At 43.4% G+C, this 14,802-nt stretch overlaps 1 protein-coding gene across 3 annotated transcripts in view; it reads left to right on the top strand.

Moving 5' to 3' along the window:
- Positions 1-6,770: 6,770 nt before the first annotated feature.
- Positions 6,771-14,802, top strand: part of LOC128744650 (uncharacterized) — a 115,381-nt gene continuing 107,349 nt past the window's right edge. The window contains exons 1-2 of one of the 3 annotated variants that reach the window (XM_053841808.1): positions 6,771-6,823; positions 7,708-7,882. In XM_053841808.1, the coding sequence (XP_053697783.1) occupies positions 7,848-7,882 (35 nt within the window). In that variant the 5' untranslated portion in view covers positions 6,771-6,823; positions 7,708-7,847. Of the gene's footprint in view, positions 6,824-7,023; positions 7,133-7,328; positions 7,448-7,707; positions 7,883-14,802 lie in introns of those variants that run through there. The other 2 variants (XM_053841806.1, XM_053841807.1) reach the window with 2 other exon arrangements.

Below are 14,802 nucleotides of genomic sequence, written 5' to 3'. Positions count from 1 at the left end.
ATTTTTTTCTTTCTTAATTTCATTATAAGTGATCTGAGTGCACTGTCTTACATTTGAGTGGATTTTTTTTATCGATTTTTGCCATAAAATTTCTCTTTCGTGCCTAATACAGTAAGCATTGGACTAAAGCATAATAGTATATATTGTGTCCATTCTGGTTTTAAAACCTAACCTACCTAACCACCACAATGAAACATTCTTCCCACCGCTTGATTAGGGAATTCTATTAAGATACTCAACAAATTCCAACAATTCTCAACAATGTTTTCCTGATTCATATTTTTTCTGACAAAAACGGTCAAAAATTGTGCGATTACAGCATAGATCATACATTTTATGTCGAATCGTAATAGGGTAGGGAACCAGTTTTAAGTAGTCTAAGCGAATCACTACTCGTTGCCAATTCGTTGCCCATCTCGGCACACGCAAGTCGGCTTCAATCGGGTCGAGTCATCTAGCACGTAGGACCCCTCTATTCCCGGTGTCAGTGGGGCTCTTGGAAAGAACGGATTTCACTGCACGGCCGTCCGGCATCCTTGCGATGTGGCTGGCGCACCGTAGTCTCCCAACTTTCGCCAGGTGTACGATGGGAATCTCTCCAAGCAGTGCCTGTAGCTAGTGATTCTTATGCCTCCGCCGCTCTCCGCTATCCGTTTGTAGTCCACCAAAAATAGTTCGTAATACTTTTCGTTCAAATATGGCAGGGGCACGTAAGTCTCCAGGGGACTGTCTCAAGTCCGTAGAGGATTACCGGTCTGATTAGCGTTTTGTACATCGTCAGCTTTGAGCGGAGGCGTATGCTCCTTGATCAAAGCGTCTTGCGGAGGAAAGAAGGAGGCTCGATTTCCGGCGGTGACCAGACCTAAACATTCCAATTCATCAACCACTTCCAGTTCATCGTCGTCACTAGTCACTGTCCGTGGGGGGCAAACGTTGCTTTCTCTAGAGCCTCTTCCTACAATATCTTTGGTTTTCGACGCATTGATTTGTAACCCAATCCTCCTAGCCTCCGTTTTTAGTCTGGTGTAGATTGCCTCCGCCGTCTCAAGGTTTCTAGTAATGATGTCAAGGTCATCTGCGAAGGCCTGAGAGTTGGTTACTCTAGCTGAAGATCGTACCTCTCGTTTCGATGCCCGCTCGCCGGATCACACCTTCAATAGCGATACTGAATAACATACAGGAGAGTCCATCCCCTAGCCGCAACCCTCTGCGCAATTCGAAAGGACTCGAGAGTGTCCCCGAAACGCACACATCAGCTGGTCAGTCAGTTTGTCCGGGAAACCGTATTCGTGCATTACCTGCCATAGCTGTTCGCGTTCAACTGTATCGTATGCTGCTATGAAATCCACGAAAACATGATGCGTGGGCATGTTGTACCCTCGACATTTCTGGAGGATTTGTCGGAGAGTAAAAATTTGATCCGTAGTAGCCCGACTGATACTGCCCTACGAATTCTCTTGCTATGGGGAATAGACGACGCAACAAAATCTGAGAGAGCGTAAGGCGTTGACCAGCGTAATGCCACGGTAGATACAGCAATCTGTCCGGTCGCCCTTTTTGTAGATTATCCAGTGAAGTGCTGTTGCTAGCGGTTCTTGGCCGTTTTCGTAGAGTTCTGCTGGGAGTCGGCCCTTTCCAGCGGCTCTATTATTCTTCAGCTGACCGATTTCTCGCCGGATCTCTTCGAGCGTGACGGCGCTGTTGACGTTCTTAGGCACTCGTTCGTTAACTTCCGTTGCGTCTCCTTCTGCTGTATCGCCATTGAGGTGCTCATCGGAGAACTGCTTCCACCTGTCGACTACTTCGCTCTCATTTGAGATTAGATTCCCTCCCTTGTCCCTACACATGTCAGGTTTAGGTATGTAACCCTTACGAGTTTGGTTCACCTTTCAGTACGCACGCGTCATTATTCATTATTGAATGAAGTATATAGTTCGGTACGATCATAAAAGAATTAAATAATTTGGTATAACCAAATGTTAAATGAAAAGATATGGATCAGTACGGCAAAAGACGAATGAAATTGCTTGATATGACCATTGATAAATAAAATGGTTTTGTATTATCATGGTCCAAAAGATAGCTTTATTCAGTGTGAATCAAGTACCCGATTATTTGCATAAGTAGATGGATTTTTGACAAGTGAAATGATTAAAACATTTTAAACAGATTTTTGAAGTTGCAGTGCGTTCTGTAAAACCGAAAAATGCCCTCTGGTGCTAAATATAGCAGTATGAGAACAAACCTCGCGTAATAAACCAGCTCTGGAGCGATACATTGTGTTATCGTCGAGTGCGACGAACGGTATGAACAGTTCGGTGCCTTATCGTGTCGGCAATCAGTGGAATCACCTAGATTCCGACCGCGTTCAAAAATCTGACTGCGGAGCATAACCAATCGAATCCCGTTGGTTAAACACTCAAAACTTGGGCGATTGTTGAAGGCAGTAATCTAGGTTTTGCACAGAAACCTTGGAACAGCTGTGGTAGGTTACTAAAAACGGCTGCTAGACTGGATTACAAATCAATGCGTTGCAAAACAAAAACATACGGTAGGAAGCGGCCCAGGGAGGAGGTAAGAAGGTTCGCCTCCCACCGACAGTGAATTGATGTCGATGAACTCAAATTGGTTGATGCAAAAATGAATCCGAACTTGGTAGGGATAGTAGTTACGTCGACCAGTGGCTATATAGAACATTTTTGTCCGGAAAGCTGCCCATAATCCACCTACATGTACGTTTCATAGTCCGTGAAGATTAGGGCGCCGCGTTTTTAAGCAATCAATAGCATGGGCCATTCTATATCCACGCATTCGGAACACGCGGGAAACTTCGCATACCCGAACTTGTGTGTACTGTCTAAAACAACCATACCGATACCCTGACAGAATCTACGTCAGGTGGAAGTTGACTTCGCCGTGGCGCCTGTCGACCCACCCAGATGCTTCCGGCACAAGTCGATGTGTCTACCGGCCTTTTGTGGAATTAGACCATGCCCGCTGCCATGTGATCATCGAGGCCGATCTTGTGGTACTCCGTATGCCTCTAGTTCAACGTTGGCTGAAGAACTCTATGTCCTCGCTGATGATGATGCCAATAGGCATCATACCGCTAAGACGCAGTTTGCGTCATGTGAAACTGTGCGATACGCACTCGCCACTCTCAAGCACATGAGACGATAGGTACTTTCCAGCTTACCTAGGTAGCTTTTGGTTCCTAACGCCGATGACCACACCGGCCCGCCATACCTAAGTATGGACTGGACCACATTGGCTAATAGCCTTCGCTTGCTGCCATATACCGCAGAGCTATTAGACATCATACGAGACAATGCCGAAATAGCTGTGGAAGCCTCTTTGCAGGCACACTCGACGTGTGTCCCGAACTTGAGCTTGTCGTCGACTATGACTCCCAGGAGTTTCAAGGGCCGCGTTAACGAAATAGTGCAGTCTCCGACGCTGATCTTTGTTTGCTGCACCGACTTGTGGTTGTTCACCACGATAACCTTCGTTTTATGATGCACTAGCTCTAGTTTCTTGGAGCGCATTCAATCTTCAACAATGCTTATAGAGTGGGCAGACGTCAACTCAACCTATCTGATAGATTCACCGTGGACTTCCCAGGTGATGTCGTCTAGAAAGTCGACAATCACAACCCCTACCGGGAAGTTTAGTCTCAACCCCTCTTCATACATGACGTTCCACAACACCTGGCCCAGTATGGACACCGGCACTTGGACGTTCCGAAGCGAGTTGGCCATGGAGTCCCAACTAGCGCTATTAAACGCATTTCTCACGTCGAGCGTGACAACTGTGCAATAGCGGATACCCGTTCTCTTGCGCTGAATTGCCACCTCGGCTATCTTAGTGACAGACAATATGGCATCCACCGTAGATTTGCCTTTTCGGAAGCCGAATTGGTTTCTTGACAGCCTGTTTGTACCCTCAGTGTACTGTACGAGTCTGTTAAGGATAACTCTCTCCAGCACCTTGCCGGCAGTATCGAGCAGACAGGTCGGCCTATATGACGGGGGACACCCTTAGGTTTTCCCGGCTTCGGCAATAGGACCAGGTTCTGTCGCTTCCGTCTGTCCGGGAAGTTGCCATCTTCCACGCATCTATTCATTACTACCCCGAATAATTCGGGAGCCTTCAAAATAGTCGCTTTAATGGTCAAAGTCGGGATTCCGTCTGGTGCCGGTGCCTTGCTCACCTTAAGGAATTTAGCGATCTCAATGAGTTCCTCGTTCGTAACCGTCGCTTCCTCCCCGACCTCTAAGCCGCCGTCGCCCACGTTACTTTGGCTGTTCGGTAGGGAAGCCGACCATCTTACGCTATGGTCTGAGATACTGGCGGCCGTGGGATGACTCAGCGGCTTGAGGCCAGAGTCTTGGCTCGTGGCGTGGAAAGGGGCTCTCGATGATCCGCTCCAGCATCTCTGGCGATCACTCTGCAGCCGCCATCACGTCCTTAGTCTTTGCCATTACGACTCTGTAGACATCACCCCAGGGGTTCGCATTGGCGCTAGCACAAAACCTTTCAAAGCAGGCTCATTTACTAGCTTTTATTACACTCTTGAGCGCTGCGCGTGCAGCAACAAGTGCTACTCACAAGGTCTTTGCATAATTCACCTCGCTCGAAAGCACGCTCCGCGGAGTTCCGCAATTTCATCTGTCCATCTGTCAGCCTTTCCAAGGCGTGGTGGCATCACACGCTCGCGACAATACCTCAAATAAATGATCATGGTTCGGATCAGGGACCCCGCGATCACCGTACTCTCTTCGGATCGCTTCCACAAATACTTTGAAGTATGATGTCTTCTATCCACGGGTGGTTGGAGTGTTGGCTCTACTCGCCGGCTGCCGCGTCATTATCTGACCGACCCCACAGCGGATCACCTGATGGTCATTGTGAGTGTAGCCATTTTCTACTCTCCAGTCTTCTATCAGACCAGGACTTCCGAATGTCACGTCGATCATAAACTCCGCACCGCTCATACTGAAGGTACTTGTGGTGCCCACATTGGCCTGAACTACGTTGAGTTTTGCCAGAGCTTCAAGCAGAATCCAACCCTATGGTTAGTGCGACGACTTCCCCACTCTACCGCCCAAGCGTTATAGTCGCCCGCCACAACCACCGGCCCTAGACCAGCCAGCACAACTAATACTCGGACTGCCACCCGCGTAAACTGCTCGATAGACCATCTTGGCGGAGCATAACAGCTGCAGTAGAACACTCCGCCCACTTTGGCAACCGCAAATCCCTCGCCTACGGTTGACACAACTTCTTGAACCAGGAACCTGGTTGTCATCCATATAGCCGCCATTCCGGACCTATCCGAGTTACCCAGTTGCCGTTTCCGGCAGAGACGCGATACGGGGAATTAGTCTGCTCGACCGTAATTGCTTGTGAAGACCATTGTAAGCACGACTTATGCCGCTGATAATACGCCTCCGAATCTCACGGCTGGTATCATTGTCCGCCGTTACCAGTGAGCCAAGATAGACAAATTCGTCGACTACCTGAAACTCATCGCCATCGATTATTATACTACTGTCCAAGCGGCTTCGGTTCCGCTGGCCAGCAGCGGCACAGTTAGCTAGATAATGTAAAAAAAGCAAAACAATCCGTTATCGAAACTTGACCTTCTGTTTTTATACGACAGACTTCGCAGCCAGTTGTTAGAGTACAGGACAATTGCAGGGCCAGTTGTTACGATCCTATTGACTGTAACAGCCTCTCCTAGCCGAGATTCGAACATAAGACGAATGGCTTATTAGGCCAGCGTTATACCTCGATGCCAACTGGGAGACTAACTAGATAATGTACGAAAGGGTTATCCGGTCCGGTAGTCCTCTACGGGCTTGGGACAGTAACCACATTTCAATGAAAGGAGTTGTGAAGTATTTTTGAAAAAGCAGCAATTCCTATTGTACATGTAGCGAAATAGGCAAATTACAGTGGGCCGGCGGCCACGACGGAAGGATGCCGAACGATTGTGCAGCGAAATCTGTTCTTTTCACCAATGTTGTGAGTTCGAGTCCCAGCTGCAATATAACCCAATATACTTTTGGTCCATAAATAGAAATTTTTCAGTTCATCCGATTAAGGTGAAACGGTATTGAATTCCAACATGGCCGGATCGATTGCACCCATATCCTCACATGTTATACAGGTCACTGGTGAGCAAAAATTTTCATGTCATGTCCAGCATTTGCGTGAAAATATTGTCTAAAAGCAAATGACGGACCACAATCTTTCGGTTTACATACAAATTTCTTACACTTTTTGCAATTTTTGTGTGTTTTATTTTAAAATGTAAAACGAACTACTTAAATAAATCAATCAATCATCAAAACACTCCACTCGAAATATTAATATTGGTTTATCAGATTCCATTGAATAATTTTATAATCTTGGTTAATACGTTGATTCCTTGTGCGTTATAAAACTATTTGTTAAGCTTGCAACTTATGTATCGCGCAACTAGTCTGTTTTACTCTCCGTGCCCCAGCATCCAACACTCGACCTCACGCAGCCGAGTCGTGATCGTGACAACAAACTTTCTCCTGTTACGGCAGCCACCCGCCGCCGCCGCGCCCAGCGGTTGTTCCAACGAGATTTTCGCTCATCTCCCCGTTAATCGTCGCGGTTCATTTGCACGAGAGCAGCAGCCGTAGCGATTCGCGATCTGATATTAATACCCCAGCACAGCTCTCCAACGAGGATCATTCATTCATCACCGACCGTTCGAAGCGAAGCCGGTGACGACTGTTTCAAGTGAATTTAGTGCCAACAACGGGTTCGTCGCTCTGTCCCACAACAGGTCTCTCACCGAATTCCCTATTGCAGATCTCGCGAGCGGCGACGTTCGCGAATCGTTGAAAAGTTTTGCTTTTCGTTTTGGCTCTCACCGTGAATTGGTGGCAAAACTTCATCGTTTATACCTTATACTTTCGGTGGTGAACTTTTGCTTTTCATTTAAGCTCGCAAGAAGCACCAGGACGTAGGCCAGTCGCAGTGAAGTCGTCGTAGCGCGAGCACGCAAACTTGCCGGTTTGCCGTGCCGTTTTTTGTTTTCGAGAGTCCGTCCAATCTGCTCTAAACTTCCCCCCACCGGGGATACGAACTGATCGTGAGTGTTGTTTGTTAGTGCATATCGGGAGGGTGGCACCGTGAAATAGAGTGCAGCAGCGGGAGTGTGCGGGCTGGGCAAAAAAAAAACAACACCGGAGAGGGAAACCGCCAGCTGGGTGCTGTTTGCTGTCCAGTTTGTCGCGATTTCTGGTGTCGTGTAGAGCGTCTGCAGAGTGGCTCTTCGCGGAAGAAACGATGATGTGACTTGATGTTTTGCGAGTGTGATATTTTTTTGAAGTGCAAAAGGAACGTTCCTCCTCTCATTTTGATTGATGATCGGTGATCGGCTGACGACAGAGACGGAGAAAGAGAGGTTTAACAGATCTTTTTTCACTTCGATGGTCCAGTGCCAGTGTGACACATTGTCTGATATTATTTCACACGGAACCGCAAAGTCTGCGCTGCTGCCCTTCTGGTGGGTTGAACCATCAGCACAAACCGGATTTGTAAACGCAACAGCAACAGCAGCGGCAGCAGCATCGTGAACGCTCGGAAGCCATGAGACAAAATTTATTTTTGAATTGTGGGAAATTGAAACTCTTTTATTGCTGATATTTTATTTGCTATTTGCAGGATTGTGTATTTCAAGAGAAAGTGATCGTTTTAATTTGCTCGTGAATTGGTGAATACAACACTAAAAGTGAGTTAAGTAATAGTTTCCAACGGTGGATAACTTGCAAAATTAGAAGGGCACCTAGAAGGAGCCGCTCAAGATGGCGAAAAAACGAATGGATCTGCTTAATTTAAGGTAAGTTATTGAATTTATTCTCTAGAATACCAAACCTATGTGATCTTTCATGTTTGTTTTAAATTTTGGCGCTAATTTCCTCATACTTGCCGCCTACCAGACATTTACTTTTTTTATTTCCCTTCGTAATACGTCGTAAAAAACAATTGGTTGCATCGTAAAAATCCTCCCAATTGACCGTACCTCTTCTAAACATATAATGCGATGTACCAGCTACCTTTACGGTGCACATTTACACGCGCGGGAGAAGAAAATCGTCCGAGTAACATTAAAAAAAAATAATGCTCATGCATTATTGATTATTGCGACCGGCAGTCGTGGCGGCACAGACAGTATATAACGTTAGAAGCTAGTGTTTTGATTTTGTGGTTACGTGCAAAAAACGCATGCATGTTTCTGAGTAAGAACTAGCGAAAGGAGGCTAGCCAGTAGTAGGTACCCATTAGGATGATCATAATCGCGCAACACCGACTGAAGACTGCGCGACGAGTCGTACGTAATAAGCGCTAGTGTTTCGAAGCCTGGCTAGACTTATGAAGCCCACCAAGCCAAGAAAATTCACATGGAAACCGCATTAAACCGTCATCGTCGTTGTTGGCCTACAAAAAATAAATAATTGACCGAAACGTTTCACTGCCACACTACGCTGCACTGTTGAGCGTCATCCACCCGAGCTTTGATGAGCATTTCGGCCGTATGCACCCACTTTGAAATTGACATTCAACTGTAAATCCGCCTGCGCCAGCGAGGACACGTGACATTGTACGTTGGATGCGGATTTTCGCAATCCTTCAATGCCCCTGACTCGTGAGATAGTTTGCAGTTTTTTGCCGCCCAACCTATGGTATGGTCAAATGAAATCAATTTTTTCAATAGCGTTTGCAGTTTATGCACCGGACAGGTCGATGAATTTGCTTTCGAAAGGCCACTTACAGCCGGTTCGTGTAAGTGCAAATTTGATTTACTGTTCAATTTACATTTGTAAAAATTTGTCAGCAATCCAGCAATTTAAAAAGATTTCTAAGATGGAGGAAAACTTTAAAAGAACAGACGATAAAATATGTTCTGGATCACGGAAATGTAACAAAAAAAAAATGAAATTAGTTGGTCTGACTAACTGACACTAATTTTCATTCACCGCGCTATATAATATATATCTTAAATTATAACTCCCATTAGTTGAAGAGAATATAAAAATTAATATGGAAGTGAAAAACTGAGTTTTGTTTGAACTGCAATTACGTCCCAAAAAAGTGGGAAATCAGCAATAATCCTCCTCGAGGTTGCATCGAACAGTTCATAACCTAGTGAAACAGACCGACAGAAGAGAAGAAAAAAACCAGATGAACCACAACCCCACAGACGCTAATTATTCCTTTCAAAAAGTGGTGGAGCCACCTGTTGCTCAATAGCTGACGACGTTTCGGAGCTTGACTGGACGACTCAATCAAACGAACGATTTCAATAATAATTTGAACCGGCTATGCTGAGAGCGCAACCTCTTGACGGCGACGACGACGACGACGATGATTATGCGTCACTGCCTCCATTTCACTTTCCAACCATCCATTGCATTGGCACTGTGGCGCTGACTGCAGCAAAAATAGACAGAAAAAAATCTCCCATACGCATATAACCGGATCAATCGGGTCAAATTGGTAACTTTTGAGTATTTTTTTTTCTTCTCAAACTACGGTGACCGCCTGTTATAAAACCGTTATAAGTTGGTCACAGCTATTATAACATCAGCCTCACCGCCCACCCAACCCACCAACCAACCAACCAACGCCCGCTCCCGGCTGCTATCGTTGAGCTCGAGCTGCAAGCATTAACCTTTTTTGCCGCTTCATCACCATGCTCATGCTCGGCTTCGATTTCGACGATTGCCATCGTAAGTAGTGTACGATGTGCATACGAATTTCCATACAAAAACCGAAGACCTCTCGTGTTGGTGAAAAAAAAAACTTTCACGCGTTAACCGAGTGGAAATGCTTCGGTTCTTTTCGAGGGTCCTGTTGGCTAACAGGCTGATTAGGCAGTTAGGCTCAGGTAACTAGAATAGCCTATTGACGGAAACGGGAACAATTTCCTCCTCATTAACTGTTATTATGAATGAGTTTTCAAATACCAGTTAGTAAATTATGTAAAGTATGGAAAATAAAACAAACATAAGCATGAAATGAAGCCTTGTCCAAAGCCTTTTATTATTACGGAGAATTAAAATCGAGCAATTTGGAAATACGATAAATTTGGAAGAAATTAGAACTTATTTACTAAAACTTACCCTTCAAAAAAAAATTTGCAGCGCTTGCAAACATAGATAACGATAATCTTTATTGTGTTTTTAACGGGTCTTACTACTCTATTATTTTGGTTTTCAATAGCGTCAATGCCACTGAATTTTTTTAATTTATAACCAAAATAACTGGAGTATCCCAAGGCTCTCATTTGGAATACCTTCATTTCATTCTGTACATAAACGACATTTTTATTATGTCTTCTTTATTTACTGGTATATGACCGGTCATGGCGCAAACTTTGAAAAGGAAGGAAGTGTCTGATGCGAAAATTTCGATATAGTCCAAAAACAACCCAATATGTGCAATGACAGGCGGGGCTCGCACCCACGCTCTTTCGATTGGTACCCGAACATTTTACTAACTAATTTTACTACATTTTACTAGTCTAATACCTAATTTCAATGTTGCAAATTTTCATCACGATGAAGGCTCATCATCTGCTCGTCAGTGATTTAAATTTTATTAACTGGCAACTCTATCGTATCCTGATCACTCGTGATAAATCGCCGACGCAAAAACTGGTGAGCAAAATATGAATTGATTACACTTGCAAATACACGCTCAGTATCTCTGTCTCACACTCATCGCTAATTATCGTTAATCGCTGTCATCCAACCGAGAATGGATTTTGCGATGAAACGTAAACAAGCATATTTTTTGGCAAATTATAAAAAAAATTGCTCGTTCAATTATAAAACGTTATTCGTATCACATATAATAATTATGAACTTGTCAAACGTCAACATATACTTGCGATTGCGAAGCAATACACAACCAGTAACTTCAAGCGACAAACAAAATGGTTTCAAGATTTAGTTTCAATTCGCGTTGACGGCATTAAACGATCTCTTGCACACTCATAGAAATGCCCGTATGTACGTGTGGGTGAAAAACTGCCAAAATGTTTCGATCTCTTGCGCTCTTTAAGGAATCCCTATTCCGCTTCACCCCTACAGTAAACTTTTGGAGGTGGCAGCAGCTTACGTTCGTCAACGCGAATGAAATGCAAACCTGGTGCAATATTATTATTATTAATTGATAAAGGTTTGAAGGTTCGAAGGTATGAAAAATAATACATCTTCTTCTTGTGTGGCTAACGATGAAGGCTGATAACAAAAATATCGTCGGCCACTGTTCAAAATTTGATCCTACCAACATGTCTGAAAAATTGCTTGTATCTTGTAAACATTTGCAAACGTTTCTGGTGCTTGGCATGGTCACGAAAAAAGATTTATCCTGCACTCAACGTGATAACAGCATAACTGCATGTTAAAATAATTTTATGAGATTAAAAGTCTTCTGGGTGTAGAACAACGTTGATGTTTTGAAGTGTATTTATGTATTATGTCGCAAAAATGTATATTCCAAGTATCTCAGGTGCTAATAGTCGACCTGAAAAAGCAACACAAGTATTAGGTACCAGTTTTTTTTGTATAATTCAATATCCGATAGTGCTTTTGCCTGTTTTTTCAAAACTGATAAATCATCACTACTCATCGCGATGAGCCAAATGCGAGCTATTCGTGTTTGATTGGCATCACTAGCGATCAATTCATGCATGAAAAAGAGTGAGTGGTAATTCGGTTTTCTCTCACTCTCATAAAATAATTCTCAGCTAGAAAATCATTGCCAGAGAATTTGATGTTATGGAATCACCTTTGAAAGTGTTTTGAACCGAATCAGTACTTTTATCGATGAATAGCAACATTGCCTAATTTTAGTTTATTCTTCAATACTATCATTCTACATTCACACCACACACTTCTCTTGCGACGAAATGATTTTTCTATGACTGCTCTTTGTTTCTACCGCTTAGAAGATAGATTGTTATTTACTCAATCAGTGCGGTAGAAACAGTTAATGCGTTGTCGACTGACGCACTGGCAAATCTTCATGTGATTAACCCATCCAATTGATCATTCTTCGCATTGGACACTTCAAATCTAATTTCATTGCGCCATTCTCAACTACTTCGGTGCTATGGAAATTAAGCCAAATGTCTCAAAAGCTCGTCTCTAAACTCTCACGCCATTCGCTTTAAATCAAATAAAGCTAGAGTCATTCAAAACCTGAACATACTGTTTATTTTACTGCAGCACTCCTAGTGGTCGGATTTGCAATGTTTTGACAGCAGTCTGTTTTGAAATGTTTCCCCTTTTAATGCTGAAAAGTTCGTCACGACACGATTAATTCTGCTTCAAAGAAGTTATACTTTATGGAAGCCACAAACCGAAAATTAATTTTGAACAGCCACTTCGAACATCCGACGTAGTCAAGTTCAAAAATCGTGAAGTTGTCGAAATTGGCCAAATCGACCATGTACAGCATTCTCAAATAGCTCCGCGTGCGGCATGCTATCAATCGACATGATCATAGTAAGTGGTACTAAGGATCGGTAGCTGCATCTGAAGCTGTTGACAATGATTAGGACAATTCCTGGCCTGTAAGATTATAATATTGGCCAGAAATACAATGCCAACTAAAGCACCGTCAGGATTCGTCTGCGAGACGGATTTTGATCTAGATAGTAAGGAACCAAACAGGGTACTGAAGCAAAATCTGGTGGCCAAAAGACGTGCCTGGAAGTTGTGCAGAAAGGTTGTTACGAAGTACGAAGGATGCATCTTCATGAACGACGAAACATACATAAAGTTCATAATTCATATGTTAAAAAAACAAAAGTTCTGTAAAACCACTGATCCAGGTGATGTCCCTAGCCAGTTCAAATTCATTTGTACCAATAAATTCGCAAGAATGCTTGTGATCTGGCAAAGTATTTGTGCGGACGAAGAACCCAGGTTTTCGTGACAAACAAGACTATGTGTTTCAAAGTGTACAAGCGGTGTTTTACTGGCAAAGCGCAGAAGACGAATCGAGATGCTCTCTCGCTATCGGATGTTACCTCCTCCGACAAGCGACGAAGTTTTACTTTTGCAACAGCTTTTCTGCTTTGCTCTGCCCTCGAGTGAGCGTCAGTTTTGTATCATCTTTCTTTTTCTGGTGGTGCACTACCGAATAGTAGAATCAATATATATAGAATGCCAGTGTCGCTGTTTTACTACGGGACTCATTGTGGTAAACATGATGCTAACAATCTGTATCAAGTCTGTGAATCGGGAACTTCATTGTCAAAGTTGCTCATTGTTATTTATCTGTTCTTTATCTGTGCGCTCGTTGGTGTTGTCATCAGTGCGCTCATCGCTGTGTTTTCATGCCAGTGAAATGTTTTTAAACGTTCTTTTTCTTTTCGTCCGGATGAATTGAATCCCACAACTGCGCCCTTTTGCACCGATTTTTTCAGAAATTTGCAGCAAGCGAAGTTTCCAATCACATTACTTGGCAGCCAAATTTGAAATTTTAAACTGGTTGTCAAAGTTTGACAATGAGATTCCTTTTTGATGAATCTCAGGCACACACACATATGCATATATACTGTAAATACATTATCTGAACAAGTGTGATGTTTACCACGCGCACTGCAGCGACACTGGCATTCTATATATATTGATTATACTTACCGAATGCCTGCTCTCAAGGTCACGGAACAAATCGTTTCACTCGATATAATTGCCTGTCCCATATTCTTTTTGGGATACGTAGCAAATAATATTTTGTCTCCAGTGTGCGAAGAAAAGATTAGATCTGCCTGCAGTTGTGCTCCCTCTGCGCAAGATGTGTGGTTATAAGAGAAAACTACAGAGACTATAGATTACAGAGGCGACAAGGCACCAAAAATCCGCTAAATTTTGAATCAAAACGGAGAGTACCATCACAAATAAAGGTAACTCTCCGCTTTCGTTCAAAATTTAGCGGTTTGTGAGTGCCTTGTCGCCTCTGTAACCTATAGTCTCTGTAAAGAAAACGGTATTCAGGCATCATTCGGAAGGAGAGCAAACGATTAAACAGAAAACGAACGCTCTTGGTCGTTGTGAGAAGCAGATTGCTCTGTCTCTGTATGCTGAAGATGATCAAAATGAAGTCTGCAAGCAGGAGTGCCTGAAAAAACGCATTTTTCGTATATTAAAGCTCACAATAGAGCTGTAAAGTTTTAGTCTTATGTCTGATTTGGCAAGCTGCCAAGCTGGAGTCAATTTCTTCGAAAAGTATATTAATCCACCCAACAGCCCAATCTAATATTATAAGCATTTTTTTTCGTCTGTAAAGTAACCCAGGTCCGTACGTACGTCAGTTTTCATATGCATCTAAACTACAGTTGGTGCGACCCAAGGATGGTTCGACCATTTTGACTCAATTTTGATTCATTTGACAGTACCATCTCAGCCGAGCAAAATTTGTTAAAGTGATATATTGCATATTTGTAGAACTAATTATTATCTACAATTTTGTTGAATAAAGTTTTGCTGTATCTTCTGTAGTTACCGTTCTACAACGCTAGCATCTCTTTAGTAACTAAATGAACGTTCATTTAGTCACTAAAGAGTTACTAGCATTGTAGCGCTGTAACTACAAAAGATACAGCAAAACTTTATTCAGCAAAATTGTAGATAATGACCAGTTTTATGAATGTCCCATACATCATTTTGTCAAATTTTGTTCGGCTGAGGCGTACTCTCAAATGAATTAAAATTCAGACAAAGTGATCGAACCATCCCTGGCGAG

Source organism: Sabethes cyaneus, chromosome 3 (genome assembly GCF_943734655.1).
Source record: "Sabethes cyaneus chromosome 3, idSabCyanKW18_F2, whole genome shotgun sequence".
NCBI classification, from domain to species: Eukaryota; Metazoa; Arthropoda; class Insecta; order Diptera; family Culicidae; genus Sabethes; species Sabethes cyaneus.
The sequence above is the reverse complement of the archived record's forward strand: the minus strand, read 5'-3'. Positions and strand labels throughout refer to the sequence as shown.